The sequence below is a fragment of the Kryptolebias marmoratus genome, linkage group LG14 (genome assembly GCF_001649575.2).
Source record: "Kryptolebias marmoratus isolate JLee-2015 linkage group LG14, ASM164957v2, whole genome shotgun sequence".
Classification (NCBI taxonomy): Eukaryota; Metazoa; Chordata; class Actinopteri; order Cyprinodontiformes; family Rivulidae; genus Kryptolebias; species Kryptolebias marmoratus.
The window spans coordinates 18,932,699-18,958,286 of NC_051443.1; the positions used below are offsets into that span (position 1 = coordinate 18,932,699).

At 40.4% G+C, this 25,588-nt stretch overlaps 2 protein-coding genes across 2 annotated transcripts in view; both read left to right on the plus strand.

Moving 5' to 3' along the window:
* The first annotated feature begins 10,934 nt into the window (after positions 1–10,934).
* Positions 10,935–21,037, plus strand: cercam (cerebral endothelial cell adhesion molecule). The gene is made up of 12 exons (XM_017410436.3): positions 10,935–11,235; positions 12,428–12,538; positions 13,797–13,914; positions 14,023–14,157; positions 14,242–14,446; positions 15,555–15,674; positions 15,845–15,921; positions 16,120–16,226; positions 16,346–16,478; positions 17,199–17,326; positions 17,782–17,985; positions 19,404–21,037. The coding sequence occupies exons 1-12, from the start codon at positions 11,033–11,035 to the stop codon at positions 19,630–19,632; spliced, it is 1,770 nt and encodes a 589-aa protein (XP_017265925.1). The 5' UTR covers positions 10,935–11,032; the 3' UTR covers positions 19,633–21,037.
* Positions 21,038–22,877: 1,840 nt separating this feature from the next.
* The window catches only part of sardh (sarcosine dehydrogenase), a 33,914-nt gene continuing 31,203 nt past the window's right edge, over positions 22,878–25,588 (plus strand). The window contains exons 1-2 of the mRNA XM_017410640.3: positions 22,878–23,034; positions 24,954–25,146. Coding sequence (XP_017266129.1) covers positions 24,959–25,146 — 188 coding nt within the window. The 5' untranslated portion in view covers positions 22,878–23,034; positions 24,954–24,958. The remainder of the gene's footprint in view (positions 23,035–24,953; positions 25,147–25,588) is intronic.

The window sequence follows — 25,588 nt, forward strand, 5'->3', positions numbered from 1 at the left end:
GACTTCAGGCACCTTTTCTCTCAGTCTGGCCTCCAGGGCTAAGTTTAAAGTCAAAGTCTCATCTTTTGATTTTCCCCCGAAGAGTTCTCATTTAAACTGTCTTTAAAAGATAAGAATATTTAAAAGAAAAAAAAACATCTAGTTTGTGACGCCTTAAAGTCCGGAATGAGAGCAGCAGCAGGATGAGAACGCCATTTCTGCACCTGCATATAGTGTCATCGATTAAAAAAGGGGGGAAAAAGTATTCAGTTCTGGTGCCTTAAAGCGGCACAATGGCTTTCCACGGTTGTTAAATTAATGAAGAAGAAAAAAATCCCCCTCCTGTTCGAATGGAGGCACGTCGAGCGGCTGTGGTCTGGAGCTGCTGCTGATGAAAACAAGAAATATCACCCCCCAAAAAAAGAAGGATGGAAGGAAAGCCCCCCTTTTAGTTCCCGTCGGTGCGTCCTCGGTTGTGTTCCCACATCGCGCTCCGTCCAAGTAAAAAAAAAAAAAAAAAAAACCCCTCCCGCCCCTGGGCGAGCAGCTTCAGCTTCAGATGGCGATTTAAAAAAGCACAAGAAGAGCCGGAGAGCTACTGCCTCCTCCCCCGGCTCGGACTGACTGACAGACTGGTCGCGCGCCTCTCTGCCCTCGCGGCTTCTTCTCTGCGCAGCTCCGACAAGAAACGCGACGCACCGCGATTGGAGAAGCTCCTCGCTTGGTACTGAATTTGAATAACACCACTGGGTGATAAATGTCCATTGTACTGCTTAAGTAATGAATCTCCGCTGTCCTCTATGGCTCTCTCTCTCTCTCTCTCTCTCTCTCTCTCTCTCACTCACACACACACACACACGCGCGCACACACACGCCGGCAGCTGCGATGAGGGACCAGCAGCAGCCCTTCTTAAAGACACAACAGCCCCATTTTCCTTCCTAAAAAGAGATTACAATCCCGACACTGTTTACTCTCTGACCGCCACTGCATGACGTTTAATGTTTCTTTTTTTGCCCCCCNCTACCATCCTCTTCCCCCCCACCCCCCACACCCCCCTTAGTGCAACGCTGTGACGAGGCACTTGGAGATAAAACGGTGCCTTCAGCGCCTCGTGCAGTCCCGTTCTAACCCCTGAAAGGCCGGGTTTACTGCGGGCCTCTGTGGAAAAGTGACTGAAAACGTGTGGAATTATACGACGGGACAAACCACAGAGGGTGCCTCGTGCTTGGAAATGTCCATTTAGGCAGCAAACACACGAAATATGCGCCGGGAAGTCTTTGCGTAAAGCCATTGCGCATGTCTTTTTTTTGTATTTTTTACCTCTAAGTTCCTGTTATGGCAACGTTTTTCTCAGATGGTTTCAAAATGGCATGGTTAAGTGTGAATTCAAAGACAAGTCTTTTTGATTTTATTTTATTTTTTACTTATAAAGGCATCAAAATAATTCAAACTCAAGCGCTTGGTGTTGCTTTCCAAGGCACGCTTTGATGATCGCGCGTAAAACACGCACTCTGTCCTGGCATGTTGCTGGCCTGCCGTGGAAGTGGTTGGGGAGACCCGTCCTCTCTGAAGCAGGCCCATCCACATGTCGTGCACATCAGCACTTTCCAAATGCTGCGTCTGCGCTGCAGCTTTCTGACGCTTGCGAACGCCACCTTTCTCTCTCCCTCTCTCTCTCTACCTCTTTCTAATAAATCATCCTGACTGATCCCGCCCCGGGCGCAGGGGGTCCTCCTCTTTAAAGCTCAATCCCCCCCTCCATCTCCCCCTCCCCTCTTTTTCATCCCTCTTGAAGAAGCCGAGTTAACCTCTGAAGCTCCAACGCAGCCGGAGCTCCTCTCAGCTCCAGCCCGCCTCTCATTCATTCAACCAGTCACTCATTCATTGCTCTTTTATTTTCTCTTTGAGTGGTGAAAAGCAAACCCCTCCATCTTCAATCCTCTTTTTTTTTTTTTTACCCCCCTGCCTTTTCTGACTCTTTCAGAGGCGGGAAAAAAGTCAAGAGGGTGCACTTTGACTCTCACCTCTGCTTCCTTTCAGGCTCAGGTTTATGGACAGAGGTTTGACAGTCTGTGAATTGCACTATAAATAAAAAGAAAATCTTATTTATTTGTTCGTTTACTTTCTTAAATGACTTTTTTGTTTCTTTCCACTTTTAATTAATTTCCCCTTTCTTTGAAAAAACAATTTTTCAATCTTAAACAGTTTGAATTTAATTTAATATTTTCAACAAAACTAGCTGTTTGACATGATCCTAATTTTTATGTTTGTTGTTTGTTGGCTGGTTTCGTTTTGGTCCTGTAACTGTGTTCATATTTTACTGTTTTCTTTTTTTTCCTTTATTTTGAGGTTCCTTGTGTTCAGTTTTGGTCCTCAGTGTGGAATTGGCCATTTCCCACCAGTCGTTCTTACCTCAGTTATCTATCCTCACCTGCTCCTCATGTGTTCATTAGTCTCAGCTGTTTCATTCCTCCCAGTCTACTTAAACCCTTGCTGTGCTCTCTGTCATCAGTCAGTCATATTGTCTGTTACCAGCTAGTCTTCTTGTGCTCCTGTTCACGTCTTCCCTGCGTGCTCCTTGTGGCTTTCAGTTTCCCTTTTTTGTATTTTTCCTGCTGCAGCATCACCTTTTCATTTGTGTTAATTAAATTCCTTTAGTTGTGCACCTAGTCTGCATCATTGGGTTCTACTTCCCCATTACTGACACTGTTTTTCCACAATAAAATAGTTGTAATGTCTCTTTATATGGGAACCTGGGCTTCTTTCCATCATACTATATATTGTTTTGTTTCAACCTAAACTTGTTGTTCTTGTTCTGAGCTTTAAAACTTCCATTTAAAGATCTTTATTTAGAAGTTTTTATTTATTTAAATGTGTTTTACTTCTGAATGTCTAATTGTTCAAAAACAGTGTTTGGATTTTATTGTCTATACGAGCAACGGGAAATTAAAAAGTGCACATCGTAAAAAGCTTGGAACTTAGTGGGCTTTGACAATGTATTGTAGCAATGTTTAAAATAAATAATCTGAGTACTATTGATGGAACCTATAACTACAGAAGTACATTTTAGCTCTAATTATGAATATATTATTATTTTGTAACAAAAGTAATCAGTGTTTGCAGTTGGAAGAGGAAAAACATTTTAAAAATGAAGCTCATGTTGTCAAATAAAACAGTAAAAAGAGCACACACTGCTTTGAATTCTGTTGTTTGACCTTAAAGTACTTGAAGTACAGCGTCTTAAAATACTTGAATACTACATTTTCAGTGCACAGTTGTTAATTGTGAAAAAGCAGTATTTATTCTGCTGGGGTATTTTTAAAAACTTGTGACATTTGTAACATTTTTTATGCAACATCTTCAACATAATTTCTTGAAATACAAGCAACTCTGTGAAATTAGTTTGCAAGCTAAAAAAAAAAAAGATGTAATGCATTATTAAAGATGTGTATTTTTACATAAAATAAACCTGCAGGGTAAGAAGGTTTTTATTAATAAAGGCTGAATAGCAACACACACACACACACATCAGTTAGGCCTTTTGGCTCAGTGGCTTTCGTGTTAAACGTTAGTTCTGGCTGTATAGCAGCCGTGTGTGTGTGTACACAGAAACAGTAGGAGACTGCTGCACTCAGTTGCCACTGTGCTTCTCCATTCACAAATCAATGTTTAACCTGCTGACTAAAAGGCCTGGCAGGGGGAGAGGGAGGCCCCGCCACCGAGGTGGGCTGTGAAACCATCCCGATGAGAGACTGGGAGAGAGAAAGGGCAGAGCGAGCAGGGGAACCCGTAAAATAAACCTCCTTTGGTGAAGGCATCTCCTCCCTGCTGCTGAGCCACAGCTTCAGAGGATGACAAGGAGAGGAAGAGAGGAAGAGAGGAAGAGAGGAAGAGAGGCAGTGGCGTGGCATTAAAATTTATAGGGGGGGGGGCTGTTTAGGCAACACAGAGTCAAACGGACAAAGAGCTAAATTGGGAGGAGAGTCTCTGAAAAGGGTCAGTGGGCAAACACAGATTCTCCTCCTATAAATCTACCTGCTGCTGCTTTGTTGGAGGGTCATTACGAAGGAGAAACTAATTTTACTCTGAAACATGGACAGATTACTGAACAAGCCGAACAGGAATATAGGATCAAGGTCCATATGATTCACTGGAAGCCTGAAACATAGATATATACCACCCCAAATAAAACAAATTAACCAGGAAAGTGACGCAAAAAAAATGTTACGAAAAAGGCGGAGAAAGACAAAATAAACAAAAACAAGACAATAAACAACCATAAGGAAATGGAAAATGATCATTAAAGGACAAAAATCATAAAAGTAGACACAAAATTATCTTTAAGAAGCGCAAAAACACACAACAGAGACATAATGTCTTCTAAGAGTTTGAAATCTAGACAGGAAAAAGCAAATTAACTCACATGGAGTTCAAAGTGGCAAAACTGAGACATAAAATCGCCTCAGTTAAATCTGCAAACCAAAAATATGTTAGGATAGTGTGAAAAATGCCCATGAAAACAAAAAGACTTGCATCCAAAAAAAAACAAATTAACTTCAACATTTAGTTTGTCAAGTTTCTTTCATTTGTGAATCTATATCGGATGTCTAAACTTGATTATAAATCATGAGGTCTTTGCCTTAGAATAACCAAACCGTTCAGATGCTCATTATCAACTTCAGGGTTAGTTTTAAAAACTAATCAAAACAGAAGGAAAAACAACATCAAAAAGTCTTACAGGGAACATAAAACATTTTAATAATCAGCTGACAAACACGGGTTCATCAGACCTTAGGGGTCTCATTTTACTAAGTTGCTGAGAAACTCGGGCATATCTGTTGGCTCTATGTTAGTTTATCTTTGGTACTTGGGTTGTTCTGGTTCTATTTGGAGTTGCTGAAGTGTTTTTGCAGCATGTGTGTGTATGTGTGTGTGTGTGTCCACCACCTGTTCTTCCACTATAAGGAACCCCCAATAAAGGAGCAACAATCTATATTTAAGTGTCATAAACACGCAAACTCCTGCGGTTCCAACTGAAGAGTCAATAACGTAATAAAACGGTGGCTTTGTACAAAATTCTACATTATTAGTTTAATATAGGTTTATTGATGAGGAGTGAAGATCACAGCCTCTTAAAAGCGTGTGTGTAAAGATTTCTTTTGATTCTTTAATTAAAGTGATGATATATTTAGTGGAGTGACAAGAAAAATGAACCATAGGAAGGAAACAAACCACAGAGAGATGGATTTCTTAAATTCTTTTTGACCTGATGCATGAAAGATGCAGTAAAGGCTTTAGATTTTTGTTCATCTGTGACTGCATTATTATGTTAGCATATTTTATGCACGTGTGTGTATGCACTGGTAAATTTCCCTCCCAGTAACAAGGCTGTAAATACAACAAATTTCATAATTTCACTCGTTTTAATACCTTTAAAAACGGACCTAATTACATTTAGTCACACAGCAATTAAAAAAAAACAGTCTTGGAGAGCACTTTGATGGAAGTCTGTATTAAAACAAAAGTTTTGGTGTTAGGGTAAAGATTATGAAGTTAACCAAAGTTTTCATCTCTTTCCTCAGCTTGCTCTTCTGCTACCACCACAGCCACACTTTCACATATAACACACACACACACACACACTCCTCCCCCCCTCAAAGCACGCCGCTGCCCAAACATCCCCCCGGATTCTTTGACAGTGGCTGCGCTGTTGCTTGGCAACGAGGAGACGAGCAGCGTCATCCGGGGTGTAACGAAGGATGAGGAGAGTTCCTTTGCACTGATCAGAGGGCTCAGCCGTGCTCCAGCTGAGCCGTAACGACACATATGATCATAAATAAAGTCTAGATTTGAAAGGTTTTGTTGCTGAGATTAAATCCTTCCTGAGACTTCATTTTTCTCCGCCTTGCCAAGACCCTCCGTCTGAGCTTCAGCTCCCTTTTTGCTGACCAGGCCTCGTTGTTGTGACTCCACCTAATGTACTCAGGTCACTTTTATTTTTACTGAAGCAATTCTTTTTAAGTGCTTGAGTCAAACAGCGATATTGGCCACCTGGGGAGGGAAAAAACCAGCCGGCCCACTGACCGGCCTGTCGATTTATCTATCCTGCTGTCAGCACCGCGCAACTTCCTCCTCACGCTGTCAATTAAAACCACAAACATGACAGCTGTTCACGCGTGTCTCTCTGATTCAAACACGACGCAAAGCTTCACAAGCACACCTGTTACTTAGATTTTACCTGCAAAAACACATGTAGAAGTGATGACTTAATAAAATATAATGAAAAAAATGTAAATAAAAATGATATATGACTTCAAAATGGGAGGTTGGGAATGTTTAATTTGTTTGAAACCTGCACTTTGATGAAACTGGAATTTTGTAACAAATTTTGATTGTCAAATATTAAAACTAAGAAACTGCTAATGAGGCATGTCAAAGGGATCAAAAAAAGACTTGGTCCAGTCTAGAGCAACTTATTAAAAAAAAAAAAAGGAATAAAGTGTAAACTGACCTTGGTTTTCAGCTATAATATGTTTCATAATTTATATAGAAATATGAATAGTTTTATTATTGTTTCTTAGTAATGTATTTTATCATATTCCACTAAATCAGTTAAAAACATTCCTCAATAGAAATCAAAACATCTGCTAACATTCTGCTTTTAAATAAAAAGAATAAAAAATATACATTTAAGCACAGTTTTTGTTGCTGTGATGCACATTAGCTCAAGTCAGAAACTTGACTCTGTTTTTCCTTCTTTTATTTTGTTTAATGAGACCTTTGTTGCTCTGTCAAAATCAAAGATTACTGAAAAGTTTTTTTTTTTAAACCAAAATGAGAAACAATAGAGACCTAATCTGGTAGGCCATTTCCAAAACATATAAAATTTGATTCTACGGGCCGGATACAATTCAAACAAAGGCCATATCTGGCCCTCAGGCCTGGAGTTTGACACATGAACTGTATTTTAGAGATTTTTTGATTTGCTCACTCAAAGAGTTTTAGGCATTAAACCACAAACTGTCACAGTTCCTTGGTTACATCTTGGTTAGTGTTAGATTCAGGATTTGCTAATTTCTCATGGAATTCTTTTATTTTGTTATGATTCCTTCACTTCCTGTTTTACTTTGTAGAGTCACCTCCTTGTCTGGTCTGCTTTCCCGTTTCTTTGTCACACCTGATCAGGTTTAGGGATTAACACACCTGCTCCTCGTGTTTAATCACCTCCCTGTGGAGTCACGGTCTCAGTCAGTTCCCCGTCTCCTCGTTGATGTCTTCCGGAGGTGACGTGTCTTCTGTTTGAAATGAAAGGATTAGATTCACCACCAGTCTCCTGGTTTTGTGTCTCTGACTCCTGAACTGGACCAGCTTTCAGTCACACGATCCCTGATCAAACCTCTACCAGCGAAAGTGGTTTGTTAAAACTAATTCAGCAATATTCTTAGGCGACGGTATTTTTGTGAATCGAATGGAATCGTCCCGACAAGGTGAACTGTGATTTTCTGCTATGCTCGAGTCACACGTTCAGCAGCATACGCCGTGTAAAGAAACAAAGCAGCTCAGCTGGACACGTTTGATGCTCGACCTGTGAAAACACGACACTCCTCCGATGCTTGCAGGAGGACGGGGAAGGCGAGGAGGAGGCTGTGGTAGCTGCTGAGTAAGAGGGGATGTGCCACCACTCAAACCCTGATTGACAGGTATTGACCCGCCCAGCCAGGAGACGTCTCTGTGGGAACGATATTGATTATTGCCACGGCAATAAAGGTCCCAGAAGCCTGTGAGAATGTCACAACTCTGAGGCGCACATGAGCCCCAGACCCATCGCATAAACACAAAAGAATTATCCAAACCTGCAGCCAATTATCCTCTCATGCTAGCTAAAGGGTTCTGCTTGAAAGAAAGAGTTAAAAAGAAGGTCAGATTTTTTGTTTGTTAGTTTTTTTACCGATCGATTCTGTTTTACTTGGTGAAAGCAGATTTGTCATGAAACCATCATAGTTACTGCATCCATAGTTAAAGGCAGAAGATACTGCTCATTAGCCATTCTGTTAGCAAAATATTTCATGAACTACTGGATGGATTTTGATAAAACTCTCAGAAAGTAATCATTGAACGTACAATTAACTCCTAATTCAAGATGGCTGCCACAGCCATATGACTTTAGCATGACTTTGGCTGTAATTTGATTGGTTTTACAGATAGTCAACCCTGTCCGTCTGTTAGCAAAATATCTGATGAAGCAGAGGACAGATTTTAATGAAACTCAGAACCTATGGCTACAACTGATTATCATTTGAAGTCAACCCAATTCACAGCTAAGCAACCTTAGCCAGCACAACAAGGCTCTAACTCAACCAATTGTACAGATATTGAGGTAAAATTTGGTGTGGTAGTAGCTGAGAGTCATTCACAACACGTACTTCAAGCACTAACAAGTTGTGCAAAATGTTGCGATGCTGCGTGAGATGGAGCGTGTCATTATTTTCAAGATTTGACCCAAATGCTTGGCCTTTAATGGTGCCTACAAAATAAACAGGGAAATCTGTTTTTAGGTGTCTGGTAAACTGATGCAAGTGAAGCCAACATCTGATGAAAACAATGAAGACTTTCTTATTGTTTTTCTCTGCCTCTCCTTGTCCCTCCGTCCCTTCGTTCACACACCCCCTCACACAAATGCCGTCTCCACCCTTGACCTCGCAGTGAAAAGTTAGTGCGCCCGGGGTTGAACTCTCCCAGATCAGCTGCAGCCACAAGCGCTGGGAAAGTCGCCCTGCACGTACACATCTAAACGTGTGTGTGAGTGTGGCAACACTTGGGGTGTCATGAATAGGAGAGCTTTGACCCCCAACCCCTTTTGACCTGTCCAAGCAAACGACCCCCTTCAGTCTGCTTTTGTCACCCTTGACTGCTTTCGTTTACTCACTGAAAAAAACTCAAAATTCATTATAGATCACTTTGTTTATTGTTGTCCTGCTCACTTTCCCCCTCCTCTGTTTATGTTCTCCATGCCCCGTTCCCAGCACTCCCCTTCCCCAAAAGCCTCAGCCCTGTCCATCTCAATCTTATGAGCTTCAGTTTTTCTCAGATTGCGCCAAAATCTTTGCAGTTTCACTAAAACATAAACCCTCCTCAAGTTTCAGATCAATACAGGAAACTTTAAGTCAGTGCATCATCAAACAAGTCACCATCTTTTGACAAAAACACATTATTCTCTATCTACAATGTAATTTCTGTTTTCTTGACTTTTTTCTACAATATGTCATTTAAAGGATTAATTACCAAAGAGAGAGAGCAAATGTGACCCATCACTGAGGTCAGTACCATCAAACTACTATGTTAAAATTAGAATAAAGTCAGATTTTACACTTCTTGCAAGCCTGTTTTGAATGCTGGTAATCTAAATATAAAGAATTATAACGATTATGACAGGTTCATTGGGATATTTACTCAGATATTTAGAGTTTTTATTGCTTGTCAAGCCTGTAGTCCTTACCACGGTAATCCCTCATTTCAATCTTTCTCACATGGAGCCATCTGTGGCAGTCAGTTCCCTCACTTCTGCACTGGGGAAGGAGCAGATTGTTGCTTCTGACAGAGCTGGCTGAAATCTGTGAACCATTCAGGAGAAATAAGTCTAATCATGTCATAGTTCAGATGGTTTGAAGCTGCGTTCTTTGAAAGCTTATGAACAAGTAACATCTTACCTGTTGTAGATAGCTTTTTGAATTACCTCAGTTTGGGAAAATAGAGTTTATAGAGGTCAACTCTGCTCAGATTGACAAGCTAATGGCTAGTCCGAGTGGGGTGAAGACCAAAGTGGGTTGCTGCCATCTCTAAACAACACTCATCTGAAAGATTTAATTGTGGTTGCTGTTTTAAAAATCTTTACATTACTGCCAGTTTGTATTACACATTTACATGAAATTCAATGGGTATTTGCAAGTGAAAAGAACAACTGCTATCTGTATCTCTTGCAGGAATATCTTAATATTTCTTCTAAAATAACCACGTAATGCAAAACTGACGGCAGTATAAAGGCTTATAAAATAACATTTGCACAAACCACAATGAAATATTTCAGTCTGGAGTTGTTTTAGGATGACAACAGTCTACTTTGGCCTTGACCCCACTCAGATTGGTCATTAACCTTTACATTAGCTTGTCAATCTTAGCAGAATTAAACTCTATTTCTCTAAACCAAGCTATCTACAGCAGATAAGATGTTACTTTTCTGTAACCTTTCCACAGAAACCTCACTTTAAGAGTTAAAGCAGCAGCTCTGCACGGTAAAATACTTCAGTAAAACCACAGCAGCATATTATATTACATTATTGGTGTATTATAAAGCACCACGGTCGTTATGTAAAGCTACTCTTATTAGTGCATTACAGTTTTATGGCTCACCGGGCCGCTTTTCACTACATTCTGTGTTAAGAAGGGTTTATTGCCTCTATTGCAGTCATTTACAATACAAACAGTGAAGGAACCCTGTTTGTTTGTTTATTTATTTATTAAACCGTAAAAAGCAGAAGAAAGAAAGCGTCATTTAACGCGAGGTGGTCCTTCACTTGGATCAGCGGCTCCCTCTGCTGGTGAATATTTGACACTGCAGCTAAAAGCAAACTAAGCTGGTTGAACATTACTTCTCTTCAAAACTCCGGATTCTTACGCTTTTGTTTGTTTGTTTTTTAGTTTAAACCCACACTACAGTTAGGTTTAGAATAGTCTCTTGAATTATATCGGTGTTTGCTTGCAGATGTTAGTCCCTCTTTTGATGTATAAATGCAAACTTTATGTGAGCACCGTTTGGAGAAGTTTTATCCTCCGGTCTGTCTCCATCTTTGCACAACTTTTTTTTTTTTTTTTTTTTTCTCCCTGCCAGCGGAAGTTGTAAACCCCTTCTGAGTTTCCTTTCCTTCTCCAACTCTGAGAAGGAAAAAAAAAAGTGGGAGGTAAAATCTTGGGAAAGCCCTCCTCCTCCTCCTCCTCCTTCTCCGGGACTGCTGACGCGTCCAGCCTTCAGACAGAACTTCTCGGCGGACCTCCATCATGTGGCTTCCCTGGCTGGTTTCGGCGGCGCTGCTCTCCCGGGCTGGGTGTTACTTTTCGGAGGAGAAGTATCCGGAGGAGTCCAGGATGCGGCCTCCCACCGTGGTGCTGGCCGTCATAGCCCGGAACGCCGAGCACTCCTTGCCCTACTTCCTCGGAGCTCTGGAGAGGCTCAGCTACCCCAAAGACCGCATCTCTGTGTGGTGGGTTTCCTGCTTCCTCCCCCTGGCTGCTAGTTAGTTAGTTAGTTCACCCAGCAGTTCAAATACCTGAGTTTATGAAAGGAGCAGCCCCCCTCTTGTTCCCTGTCTGCATTTTATTTGTGATTTATTGCAGCAGGCGTTGTTCAACAGCGTCCCAAATGTGTTTGTCTGTTAGCAAAATATCTCCCGAGCCACTGGGCGAATTCCAGTGAAACTCTCAGGCATCAATCACTGGATGTGCCTCTAGAACTGATCAACTTTTGGAGTCGCCCTGATTCAAGATGGCCGCCACAGCTAACTGACATTGGAAAACATACACACAGCTGTAGCTCAGTCAGTGTTACAGGTGTTGACCTAAATGTTGTGTGTGGTAGTAGCCCAGACTGAGCCACAGCTAACTGATCTGAGCGCTAACAGATTGTGCAGGATCTTTGTTTAAAATGTTGCCCTGAACTACTGTAGTTAACCATGTTCGTTTGTTAGCAAAATATTTCATAAACCACGGGACGGATTTTAATGACATTTTCAGGAAATAATCATTGGATGTGCCTCTACAAATGATTATCTTTTGGAGCCAAGCCAATTCAAGATGGCCACCACAGCTAACTCACCTTATGAAACACAAATATGGCTATAATTCAGTCAGTTGTGGCGACATTGTGCTAAGATTTGGTGTGACTGTAGCTGAGAGTCATCCACAACACATATTTTAAGGGTGACATCTTGTTCTGTTGCATGAGATTACACACAGTTATTTTCATGGTTTGACCAAAAATGGCTACAACTCTGCAATAATATTAGTCTAAAATAATGACACAAAAGGCAGTCTGCTGGACAGTATGCATTTCTTAAAGGAATGCTAGGTTATGAATTATTCAGAGCAATTAAAGCATTACATTCATGCAAATGTCTCACGAGTTGCAGCAGAGTGACCCTGTTTGTTCATGAAACGTTTTTGACCATCGCTGCTTCAGCCTGAAGATGCTGAAGGGACTCTGACCGCTGAAGGTGAGCCAAATAACCCAGAGTTTATGTCATCTCCTCCAACCCCGAGGTGGCGGAGTGCAACAAAACCAGACAGCAGAAGTAGAATAGAGGAGTTGTGAAAATGTCATGTAAACTTTTTGTTTAAAAAAAAACCCCAAAAGTTTGAAGTCCGATCGTCATCAGCCGCCTTCTTTGTGCTCCTCAGGGCAGCCACGGATCACAACTCCGACAACACCACGGACGTACTGAAGGAGTGGCTGACCGTCATGCAGAAATATTACCATTACGTTGAGTGGAGACCGATGGACAAGCCCACGTGAGTCCAAATGTCCTGAACTTCGTTAAGGACGCAGCAAGTATTCACAACGGAAACATCTGGGCCTGTTTCTGTGGAGACTGGAATGTTGTATTTTTTGCTTTTGTTTATCAGAACAACAAAGATTCTTTTAATTTAATTTAATTCTTTTAACTCCTTTGCCAGTGGTGGATTCTAAAACCGCATCTTAAGTTTGAATCATGTTCATTCATGTTACTCTGTGCTTAAAAATCTACAGTCCTGTCTCTCTCCTTGTCTTGAGGCTTTTCTAATTTGTTTAATTTATGTTAAAGAACACAGACATATTTGTAGTTTTTTAAGTGGTCTTAGAGGCACTACTACTTTAGACTCTTTAAAGGACTTTCACTCCAGTTCCTGACAATTTTCACAATTTCTTCCTCCTTTTCCCCCCTAAAGAACCATTTAACACATTTGGACATTAACATTGTCTTAAACTTCTGGGATGAACTGGTGTTTTGTCTAACCTAGTAAAGAACTGATTTTAAAATGGATCTTTTCAGTGCTTTGTTGTTATTGGTTTGTCACAAAGACTTGGTTCCATTTCATCTTCGAACGTTCCTCAAGATAACCTTTGATTTGTGACTGTTTTAGGACCAATGAGGTGATTGTTTATGAATACAGAAATGGTTGAAAATAAGCTCGGTATGAAGCTAATGAATCAACCGAAGAACAATTTTTGGGGCCTTTTTCGTCTTTGAATGATCAGGAGGTCAGAGGGCTGCATTAAGACTTCCGCACAGAAGTCTGCTTCTTTGGTCAAACATATCAAGCCTCCGTTTTGTTTTTAGGTTTATTCTGATTCTTTACATCCAGCATCTACATGTGGATTCATGCCGTTCATCTCCTGTTTAGACATTTGTTCCTATAAAATCTTTATATTACGTCTGTGGCTGCATCACTGTACAGAAAAAACCCCCACAAAACATGACCTTCAGTTTTGTATTCATTTCTTTATTTTTCAAATTGGCATAAAACGTTGGCTGGGAGGTCAGAGTGGGTTTTGTTTCTCGTTTAAAATTAGATTTGTATAGAAAATGCATTTAGCTGTTGGGACCTTTCAGTCTAACTCGGTTATAAACTCGAAGGGCATTCAGAGAGCGCAGCCTCCACCAAGTCCATGTCTTGTTTGGCTAACTTGAAACGGGGTGATCCATACGGGTTCCCGCTCAGGCGTCGCCAGGTTTAATGAGAATTTGAAAACGGTGGCGTGTCCTGTAATAACGCGTCTCTTCCTCAGGTCTTATGCAGGAGAACTGGGTCCTAAGCACTGGCCCAACAGCAGATATGAGTACGTGATGAAGCTCAAGCAGGCAGCGCTCAACTTTGCCAGGAAACACTGGGCTGACTACATCCTGGTTCGTTATAAAATCAGGTTTTTTTGGTCACAGTAGATGTAGTAATGCAACTAATAATATGACAAACAGCGCGAACCGTCAACCTTCTTTCCCCCGCGCCTGTTCCAGTTTGCAGACACGGACAACATCCTCACTAACCCAGACACCCTCAACCTGCTGACAGCGGAGAACAAGTCCGTCATCGCCCCCATGCTGGACTCTCAGGGAGCCTACTCCAACTTCTGGTGCGGTATCACTCCGCAGGTGAGCGGCTGATCGGGGCGAATAAAAGTAGATCTTTTGCGTGTATTTGATGTAGGCTTAAGACGTCTGCGCCCTGTTTGTTAGGGTTATTATCGGCGAACAGCAGAGTACTTCCCCACACGTTACCGCCACAGACTGGGCTGCTTCCCCGTCCCGATGGTCCACAGCACCCTGCTGCTGGATCTGAGGAAGGAGGGCATGAAGAATCTGGCTTTCTACCCGCCTCATGAGGACTACTCGTGGCCTTATGATGACATCATCGTGTTTGCCTTCTCCTGTCGTGCTGCAGGTTTGTCTTTATTTGTTACAAGCTAATAAAAAAAGATTCAGCCTTTTTTTTTTTTTTTTCACCCTGTTCGATAAAATGACCCAGTCGATACGTGCTAAAAGTGTAGACATTTTCAGAATCTCATCTCAATTTGAAACAGGGTTTTAAAATTAGAAAGAGCTTTTTTTTTTTTTAAAGATGGACAGTTTGTCACACAAGGTAAACTTTCTGACGTGGATTTTAAATGGATTATTTGGTTTTGGAAGCGGTTGCAAGCCTGTGGAAAACTAGAATGAATCTGTTAGAGCCGAAACGCACAGAATATAAGCTTTTGTAAAAAAAAAAAGTAATGAGTATTGATGAGTTCAGTGATGTAAAAAGACCTGGACATCCTTTAAAGTCAACAGTTTGAAGTGTCCCCTCCAGCATCCGGCTGAGTGGTATATTATTATCAAAGACTTCATCATGATCCAGTGTGTTTGGTTCATGGAAGTATTTTGACAACATGAATGTCTTCCAGTGGCTTTGGGTTCATTAATGAAATGACAGAAAACAAAGCAGACAGTTTAATTCTGGATGAGAGGACGGCACATGATGGATAAACTCCCAAAACACACTACAACAGATGCCCCAGACTGGAGTGTTCGGGTGATGAACGGGTAATATATTCATATAACCACCAGATACCAATCTGACTGAACTGCATTTAAAAATAATAAAAACAAACGTTAAGTGGTTTGACGTCTAAACAACAGAAGAATGCTGCAATAAAAGCTTGAATTTGCTCGATGTCCTTGGTTTTTTTTTTTTTGCCTTTAGACAGTAATTGGCTGCAAACAATTATTAAAACCCAACTTTTTTTCAAGGTTATAGTCATTTGTTAAAGTACATTTAGATGAAAAAAAAAAACGGGGAAAATGAAAGTATTTATAAACTGTTATTCCTTCAAGAATGTAAATAATTCGTAAAATCTGTCAAATGTTGAATGTAGGTTTTAGATGTTGGAATATTTTTTTAGGAAAATGCATCATTGTTCAAGTGACTACAGATCAAATTGTGTTTCACTGATGTATTCATCTATCGGGTCAGGATACTCATTTGTTTATTCCATCGTTCTGTTGCTGCGCAGCGATCCAGATGTACCTGTGCAACAAGGAGCGCTACGGCTACCTGAACGTTCCCGCCAAACCTCACCAAACGCTGGAGGACGATCGCCTCAACTTTGTCCATGTCCATCTGGAGTCCATGAGTAAGAAAACGTCTCAGTATTTGGCAAAGGCCAAACAATATAATGAAATAATTAGGGCAAGACATCTTGGAAACCTTTCTCTAATCAATCACGTTCTTATACGGTCATACAATGTCTTTTTTTTATTTTATCCTTCTTTTTTGATCTGATGTCTCCTGTTTGTTTTACAGTTGAGGGTCCACCCATGTCTCCCTCTCGATTCGTTCACATGTTCCCAAAACAGAGAGACCTGATGGGATTTGATGAGGTGTGAATTGTAGTCTGAGCAGCAGGGGGGAAAAAAAGCACATTTTTTAATAATATTTAATTATGTTTGTGGTGGTTTCTAATTAAAAGCGACAGATGAACTGAATGATGAGAGCTAATGAGTCGAGTTATTTGTGAGAAGTTTTAAATGGATGATGATGTGCAGAGCAAACCCGGAGGTTTGTCCTTTTGTCCTCAGATTTATCTGATTAATCTGCGACGCCGGTCGGACCGAAGGGACAGGATGTTGTTCTCCCTGAACGAGCTGGAGATTGACGTCAAAGTGGTGGATGCTGTGGACGGAAAGTGAGCGCACTCAGACCCTCCAAGTATCATTTGCCATTGTTCTTTTTTCTCATTCATTGTGAGATTAACAGCGGTCGAGTCCATCTCATTTATTTGTGTGTGTGTGTGTGTGCGTGCAGTGCACTGAACAGCAGCGACATTAAAATCTTGGGGGTGGACCTGCTGCCGGGTTACTACGACCCGTTCTCCGGGCGCACCCTGACCAAAGGGGAGGTGGGCTGCTTCCTCAGCCACTACTACATCTGGAAAGAGGTGAGGGGATTCAGTCCCACCCTGGTTATCATGGTACAGTCAGTGCCCTGATGATAACACTAACTATTTAGTATTTTATTTTGGCTCAAATTTACATCACGTTGTTCTGTAGAAAAATGATTCTGAACCATCGTTAAATGTTAACTGAGTTAGGAACCTTAATGTGAAGGTAGATGGATCATTTTCACTTTGATCTTGAATATTTCTCATGAATGAATGAATGAATGAACTTCCTGATCTGGCTGCTGGTAAGAATTCAGCTTCAAGGCTTTTCCTGCATTGGCCTCAGTTTTCAGACCCAAAGGTTTCGTCCATCATTATTGCCTCTACAAATAATTAACTTTTAACTCCTATTTTAGTAGCTGATTTTTGTTTAAAACTTTGTCGTTAACTAATTTAGTCCACACCATCCGTCTGTTTGGCGAAATATCTCATGAACTACTGGATGGATTTTTAATGGAACTGATTAACTTTTGCAGTCAACCTAATTCAAGATGGCCTCCACATCTAATCAAAAATGGCTGCAATTCAGTCAATTTTACAGATATTGAGCTAAATTTTTGCGTGGCAGTATCCAAACATATACAAAACCTGCTATAAGTTTGTTGTTTCTCAGTATAAGATGATCTAAGCTTAAAACCCCGACACGAAAGGCTGAGCAGTTTATTTTAAGAGTGAGGCTCTGTGCGCGGGCCATCTTCTTCGTCTTTCTTTCTTTAGGTCGTGGACATGGAGATGGACAAAGCCCTGATCTTTGAGGACGATGTTCGCTTCGAGGCCAACTTCAAGCGGCGAGCGCTCAGGCTGATGGAGGAGGTGGAGCTGGCGGAGCTGGACTGGGACCTCATGTGAGAAGTTTATTTTCAGTCTCTTGGCTTTAGTTCTGGTCGGGCCTGTAGAAGGTCGGGATGGGGAAGTTGAAATGATGCGTATGTGTTGAATGAGACATGAAAGCAGCAAAACATCACACACACGCAGATTTTTATTTTTAAAGATGTTAAATATTTCAGGCTGTAAATTCCTTTCTGTATGACTTTTATCTAGGGTGGTTTTATTTATTTGTGTCTGCTCAGGAAAATAAAAGCACCTGATTTTAATTTAAATCATCTCAGTTGGATCAAATTTTATACACACAAAGCATTTTGTATCTTTCCCCTAAAACGACTTGTAAGACAGATGTAAAACACATGCAAAAAAAAAAAAAGAAAAGAAGCTTTGTGCAACAAAATAGCACCAGATGTTTGGAATCATGTCATGATTTTTTCCACTCTTTAGCCCTGACCCTGGCTGTGTGTTGTCACAGATACTTCGGCAGGAAGCAGGTGAACCCTGGAAACGAGAAGCCCATGGAGAACGTTCGGAACCTGGTGGAGGCCGACTACTCGTACTGGACTCTGTCCTACGCCATCTCCCAGCAGGGAGCCCACAAGCTGCTCAATGCCGAGCCGCTGTCCAAGATGCTGCCCGTCGATGAGTTCCTCCCCATCATGTATGACAAACATCCCAAGTATGTACACTTCAGCATTTATTTAACTCATTTCTCCGTGAACACTGTGGTGAAATCACGTGGCAGTTTTAAATATAAGTTGTACTTTTATGCAGTGGCTTCTGTACTATAATCAGCTTGGTATAATCTTTTTGTGTTTAAGGCCTATAAAGCTGTAAACAGATCTGTTAGCTGCTAAATTCATTCTTTACTGCAGTTGTCTAAACTTATGCACTTTATATTTAGCTTAGCTGGTGTGAACTCTGTAGATTAAAGAGCAAGAGTCAAAACTGTGGTTTTCCTGAAAAAAAAAAAAAAAGACGTAGGGATTACTGAGCAAAATTGCACATTTCAGAAAAAGAACTTTATAGTTCCTGTAGATTTTTCTCTTTATGACGTATAGACTTCTTGGCACCATCTCACTTCAACTGATTTGACGATTTTCAGCCACCAAAATCTACTCAAACTTACACTGAAAGCCGCTTTTGTTGGAATACAGTTTTCAGTCTGTTGCAGGATGTTTCCTGTAAATCATGAACTGTGTTAAGCGTTCTCAGTCCATGTAACCGTCTAATACAACAGTGTACTGATCCATAAGTGTTCACCTAATACTCTATGAAATTCGTGATGTTTGGGTTGTTTTTTATTTCTGAAACCTGCTCTTAAACACGCAAAGTCTAACTAGTCAGTAGCTTGCCGCCTTTGTGAAACTTTCTTCCTGATTTTCCACACTCGGATCATTCTGACTGCTGTCTGCTGTACTTGTGACGCTGACGGCTGATAACTACTTCACAGAACCACACTTTAAAGTTTTCTTCACTAATTCCTCTTCTATTTGTTGTCCTCCCTATAATCAGCCCCAGATGTTTTTGTATATTCTAAGAGCCTGTGATGTTCATGAGTTGACACAACTTCATACAACCTTTTTTTTTTTTTCATCACGTCACTGTTCAGGACCGTGGCATCATTACAAACCTTCAGATCTCTGACATCAGGCCTAACCAGAAAAGATTTCTCATCTCATAATGACTGTATATAAAAAAAATACACCCGACACTGAAGGATCTGCAAACCAGATCGTTTGGCAGTGTCCGTGTTCTCCATCATGTGTGGAAAACTGGCTCAAAGCCAACCCACTTTCTCTGTTCTCCGTCCTGAACCTCTCTGAGGTTCTGATTCGATATGCTTGACTGATCTGCTAAGAATGCAGAACCGCTGCCCTTCATGCTCAGAGTATCTGAACGCTCTTCAAAACCAACCACTCTGTCTCCAGCTGTTGTCAAATTAAACCATTTTAAATAAGTCCCAGCGTATCACTGATGCTGATGAGTGACATTCTCATAAACATTTGTTGGAAAAACGGCGCAAAGCTCACAAATAAAGCAGCAGTGATCTCAGCGTTGTAATTTGTGTCTTTGCTCTCTTTCTTTTCCTGTCAGCGAGGACTACAAGTCCCATTTCGCCAACAGAAACTTACAGGCCTTCAGCGCGCGCCCCCTCCTGGTGCAGCCGTGTCACTACGCTGGTGACGCTCAGTGGGTGAGCGACACAGAGACGTCCACTCTGTGGGATGACGACTCGGTGAAGACCGACTGGAGGGGCTCCCACAAGACCCTGAAAGGGTCCGTGCCCGAGATGCTGTCGGCGGCGTACAGGGACGAACTTTAGTCCGAGGCACGGGGGGCCTGCGAGGTCAAAAGAGACACGTGGGACGTGTTTCGTGTCACTGACATGCTCAGTGCCCCGGTGAACTGAACTTTGAGTCAAAGTGTTTTAGTCGGTGTTTTGTGCAAGTTGGGAGCAAAACAATTTGAGAGGCAGTTATTTATTGCAGCTGTTTGTAAAGACCTACTTTGACAGATGTTTTAGCATTTTAAATGCATAAACTTGCACAGCATTTTATATTTCAGTACAGTGTTTTAAATGTTTTATTTTTGGTAGCTTTCTTAAGGAAATTAAGACATTCTTTGTGGTTTGTGCCAAAATAATTTTAGATGAAATATGTGTTTGTGGTGATTGGATCTTTATAAATGGGGCTTTTTGTTGATGAACTTTTAATTATTGTGGTAATCAGACTGCGAGGCTCCTGTAGCTGCTCTGCTCACTGCTCCTGGAAAAGTCTGGACTCAAGTCTGATCTTGTATTTGATATTCTGTTTTATATTTTCATTTCCATGTTGTTATCTGTTGTTGTTTTTTTACATGTCTTTCACTGGGGATGTTGAGAGATACAGCTATATTTAAACCAAATGTTTTGCTTGTGTCAGTGTTTTTTTAAAGCTTAAGCATCTGCTGTGGGACTGAATCATCAAACATTGTGGTTGTTCCTTTTAACATAAAGAACTCCAAATGTTCAATTCTGACAATCAGTCCAAAAATAATACAATCTAAAGTTAAACTTAACTCTTATGAAAAGAGAAGTTTATCCTGAAAGCATATAATTAAATGTAAAGGCAGTTTTTTGGTTTCAAAATGTAGATGAACTAAAGTGGCTCTGGGTAAGTTAGGATTGCCTAAGTTAGCAGTATTTATTTTTCCTCTTAAAATGCCAAATAATGATTTTAAATCTTAGTAAAACTTTATTCATTTTTTGTTACATCACAAGGAGTTTGTAGTCACTCAGGCAAGTTTACAACAAAAGTAGCTGATGTAAATCTGATCCCTTTAACTGATTTGAATCACAAAAGTCCTGCGTTTATTTTGAAACATGTGTGATGTTTTTTTTTCTTGTCTTTTGCATGTTTTAATTTATTAAGTCTTTGAATAGGAACATCTCTGTTGAGTCACTAATAAATGTGCAACATTCAGCCAAGGTACAATGGCTTTTTGTCTCTCTTTGGGCAATTCTGTCTTTTTTTGTCTTTAGTCAGTTTTCAAACAGACTTTGATGGAAAACAGCCCAAATGTTAATCAAAAACATTCAGTCTAAATTTGCTTTAATTATCTGTGGAAACAAATTCAAGTGAACGCTTTAAATATGAGGCTGTGCTGCAGGAATTCACAACAAGAGGGCAGAATTTCTTCAATATCAGCCAAAATGTACACCCATATAATCATATATATTTAAAAAAAAAGGTTTGTTGTTAAAAGTTTTTATATTTCTTAATCTTATGTTTGTGCGTGGTGGATTTTCAATCACTGTATATTAAATATTGTCTTAACAGGAACTGGGACATACCTAATGAGGACAAAACCATGTGAGCATTATATATAAGTGTATGTATATATATTAAGCGTTCATATTTTGATGCCTAATATAAATATTCAAACATGTTGATATGTAATAGATCACTTGATTGTAGAAATAGTTTTTTTGATTCCGTGTATAAAGAAAAAACTTGTCACACAACCTCACAGTATTTGTATGTCAACTGATGGTCTCACAGTATTTCACAATTGCAGTCGATACGAACACACACCCTGAACAAATCAGAGCTGCCTGCACATCTGGTTTATTTGATCGTATTTATCTCCGGTCCGTCACGTCACAGAATGAATGAAAACGGGTCAAACTGTTCAAACTCTAAGCTCGTAGTCTTCTTGTTTGCACAAGCGTAGGCCGCAAGCTTGCACAAGTGAGCACACAAACATCTAAGTGAATGCCAAGCTGTGCTCTAAAAACTGTTTTTTTAACCACTTAAAATGTTGCAACAAAGATTAAAAGTTGCTGAGTCAACTTTGTTAGATTTAGAGCCAAAGGAGAACACCTACTCATACCCAAGATAAAGTTACAGACAGCAGCTCCTGTCCTGCTCAAAGCTGTATGAACTAGACAGAACCTCCCATTGCAGGAGGGAACCTAAACCCAGAACATTATTGGCTGCTGGTTAAGAGGTGTGGACTCGTGAGGCCAAACTGGCAGGCCGAGCAGCTGCTTTTGGCTCTGAGCTGTAGGGAATACGGTTTTATAATGTGGAGCTGCTAAAGCCTTGCTTGCTTTTCTTCTTTTCCTGGCCCTGTCTGATCCCAGCTCTGTACGTTACACACTGAAACGCCACACACAGTGTGTGATGTTCACTTCTAATCTGATGGTAATTTTAAGTGGTTTTGCTGAATATGATTTTAATTTTATGATGCAATATCAAAGTGCCAGTAGTTACACAGGCCTGTCAGCAGCAGACAGGGCTGATCTGATCTGGTCTCTATAGTGAAGTAGACGAGTTGTTCGTGACTGAGCTGGTTTAATATGCCGACTCATTTGTGTGAACAACGGTTCCTGTTTGACAGGTATTTATTTTTTGTGACATATACGTTGGTAGAGTCGGTGGGAAGTAGAGAGCGGAAACCAAAGAAGAGTATTGACACCAATATAAAAAAGATGGATGAAGCATCTCTATGTGGTTTACAGGTGCTGCCATGTTACCTCGTGTCCATAGGTGAGGGTTGGAACGTAGACGGCAATAAATTGAGAGCTTTGCCTTTCAGCTCAGTTGTTTCTTCACCACAACAGAGCGGCACAACTCCATTTGAGCCCACCGCCTGTAACATTTTTTTGGTATTTTTACTTTTAATCAGGCAAATGTCCCATTTTTTTACATGGATTTAAACTGCTGACAGCAGTCTTTTTGGTGAGCTGAGCCAAATCTGAGCTGGTCAGTTACTGACTCACCTGGGTTACTGATCCGAATCCTCGCACTAAACCAGGTCTTACAAGTCCGAGGTCTCAATTAACCTGGATCTTACGTGTCCTCTGGCAGACTTCTGGGAAGTCTGCGCGTTAGCAGACTTGCTGGAAAAACATGGCAAATATGGCAAATTGACCGAGTCAAGTGACTCGAGTGAACCGGATCACTTTAGTGAGTGACTCAGATTAATTTGAGTCCATAAAGTGAACCGAATTCACCACCACTAAGCCAAACGAGTCGGATCCTGAAACAGGAACTAAATTCCCACCACCAGAGTGAAGGGAGGGCCTACAGCTGCAGCTCGGTCTCTCTGCCTGACAGCTGGACTCTCTGGGCCTCGGTAGCAGCTCTGAACCTCCTCGGTGTTTGGAATTACTCCGTTCCCCGCACCCCCACTCCTGCTGGGTCCGAGACTTTGTTTTCCTCTAGTTCCTCCTCCATCGAGTGTAAGTCTGGAAAACAAACTGATCTCGTGCAACCAAACAGTCACAGTGGGGTGCATGTTGCTGTGAGGAGATAACACACATGTGCCACGTTTCTGTCTGAACAACAACTTGTTCTTTCTTTCTTTTTTTTTTTTTTTGTGGTTATTTTGTAACGAGTCGTTTTGCTCGAAGGGATCCAGGTCCTAAACCTGCACTTGGAAAACCTGTTTTTGTGTTGTGCACTTTAGCACGTGTGTGTTTGTGCATTAACTTGTGTGCAAGGACTAAACATTGCACAAATTTGAACAAACATTTACTATTAGCTGGTCCGTAAATTTGAGCATGCATGTGAGCCAACAGCCAACTATTAGCTGGATAATTTAGTTTTAGTGTTTTACCTGAGTTAGTCAGTTGTGTAAGTGTTTCTAACTGAGCTTCCACTGGTTCTGCCCAGTTCAGGGCACCTGATCCCGGTTTGCTTTGAGTTCTGCTGAAATCTGACAATTACCTGGAGTCATTTATTTACCCTGTGTGTGTGAAAGTCATAGCTCATGATCTGAGCTTCAGACCGTCCAAACAGGAGCTGGTGTCTGAGATGAATCAAGGTGCTCTGTGCAGTCAGGTGTGTTTGCTGCCTTGTGCTGGAAGGTAAAAACATTGTAAACACTTCACAGCAGTGAGTACATCCCTGTGTGTTTTACTCCAAAGTTGAGCAGCTCGGATTCCTTTTGTCTTTTCCATAAGAAAAAACAAAACAAAACAAGGATTTAATGTGTAAAAATATGGTTCTGACAGCAGTAACTTTGTTGCAAAATTAGTTCTGACAGCTGTGTTTGCTCAAATATGTTGTCAGATATTCTTCACAAGCACTTAAACAACTAAAGGTGTTTTGTTTCCCAACTATTATATTTAAATGATTTTAAAGGTTGAATTCAAGCCTTTCCAGGTCATATTCTATCTATTTACCTTTTATTCTCTCTCTCTCATCAGAAACATGTTTTGAGTTGTTATTATAATGAAAGATTCGTTCTCATCTCAGCTTCAGGAGAGAATTCAGTTTACTATTTTGACATATCTACATACGTTTGTGATGTTTCCTGCTGTACTAGTGTCACCTCTTGCTCCTATACGCCATATATAATCAAGCATTTCATGTGAATTTTTTTTACAAAGTTTAATATTGCAGTTTTATTCTAAAGAACTGATCACATTTGGAACCATAGAGGTAGTTCTGTGCAGCATCTACAACTGCTTTTAAAGGTCGATACTGTCCAAAACGGTGGTCTGAAACTCAGGTTTTAATTCTTTAGGACATGTAAGAAAACACAACCAACTCTGAAAATATTTAGGGTGTTCCCAGTTCATTTTGTAACCATGTTAATGCATTTAGAATAATCTGAAATCGCATGACATCATTTACCTTTACTGATTAAATTACAAGTGCATTTGCTTCATGTTTTCAGCATCTCATTTATTGTTTTCTGGTCTTTTTTTGTTGATTTTGTTCTAAAAAGAAATACAGTCCTAGTCAACTTAATACTAATAATAATATCCATAGTTAAAGGTAAAAACATTTCAGTCACCTGACACTTTCATTGCATAGCTGTACCTTCTGTTAACATATTAAAATAGAATTCAGTTCTTTGCTGAATTTGTATTTGAATGTTCAGTAAAATAGTATTATTGTGACATGCCTTCTGCAAACAAAACAAGTAGTTATAATAATCTATTTTATCAAGTTACAAAGTTTACTGTGTGATTATTCTATATATAACATATATTCTATAGTCAGAGAAATTAAATTAGTGTAGAAGTGGTAAAAATGAAAGTTTAAAATGAGCTGGATTGTAGATTACTCTGTCTTGAAAACTTGACCTGCAGTATTTAAAACGGTTTATATTGTGTCTGTTTTGGGTCCTTTTGTTCCTTTGTGTCCTCAGGGGTAATGGCCTTCCTTCAGAGTGCAGTCCGGCGGGTGGGGTCAGCACTGCGGCCCCCTCTCTTCCCACTTTGCGCTCGGACCAGCACTCGGTCCTACAGCTCAGAGCCCACCACGGAAAAAAGTGTCCCCTATGAGAAGACCCTGAAACAGGAGGATGGAGCTTCCTCTGGACCCACTAAACCTTTACCCAAGTAAGCTTTATGAGTCGATATTATATAATGTTTAACATGTTAGTGACTCATTACTGTAGCTTTAAAATCAGAATCCAATCTAATTGTTTTCATGCTGTGATTTGTTGTTTTAATTAATGTGTGAGTAAAGCTCTAGCATTTAGTTTAGTGGTTTATTGTTAAGAGATAGATCACTAAACCTGTCAGTTGATGGAGATACATTTTATTGGTTTCTTTATCCTCAACCTGAGCAGGTTTACATCCTCTCCTGATGATTGTTGTCTAAAAAATATTTGTTATTCAACTAAAACAAATGACACTTTGGAAGGCATGTAAATATATTCCTTTCCTTAATAAAAATAAAAGCAAGTTTTTTTTCTTTTACTTTTATTTTGTGGAACCTTTGTTTCAATTTTTATATCTTAAAAAAATGAAGTTACACTTGTTTATTGGTAACCTTAGA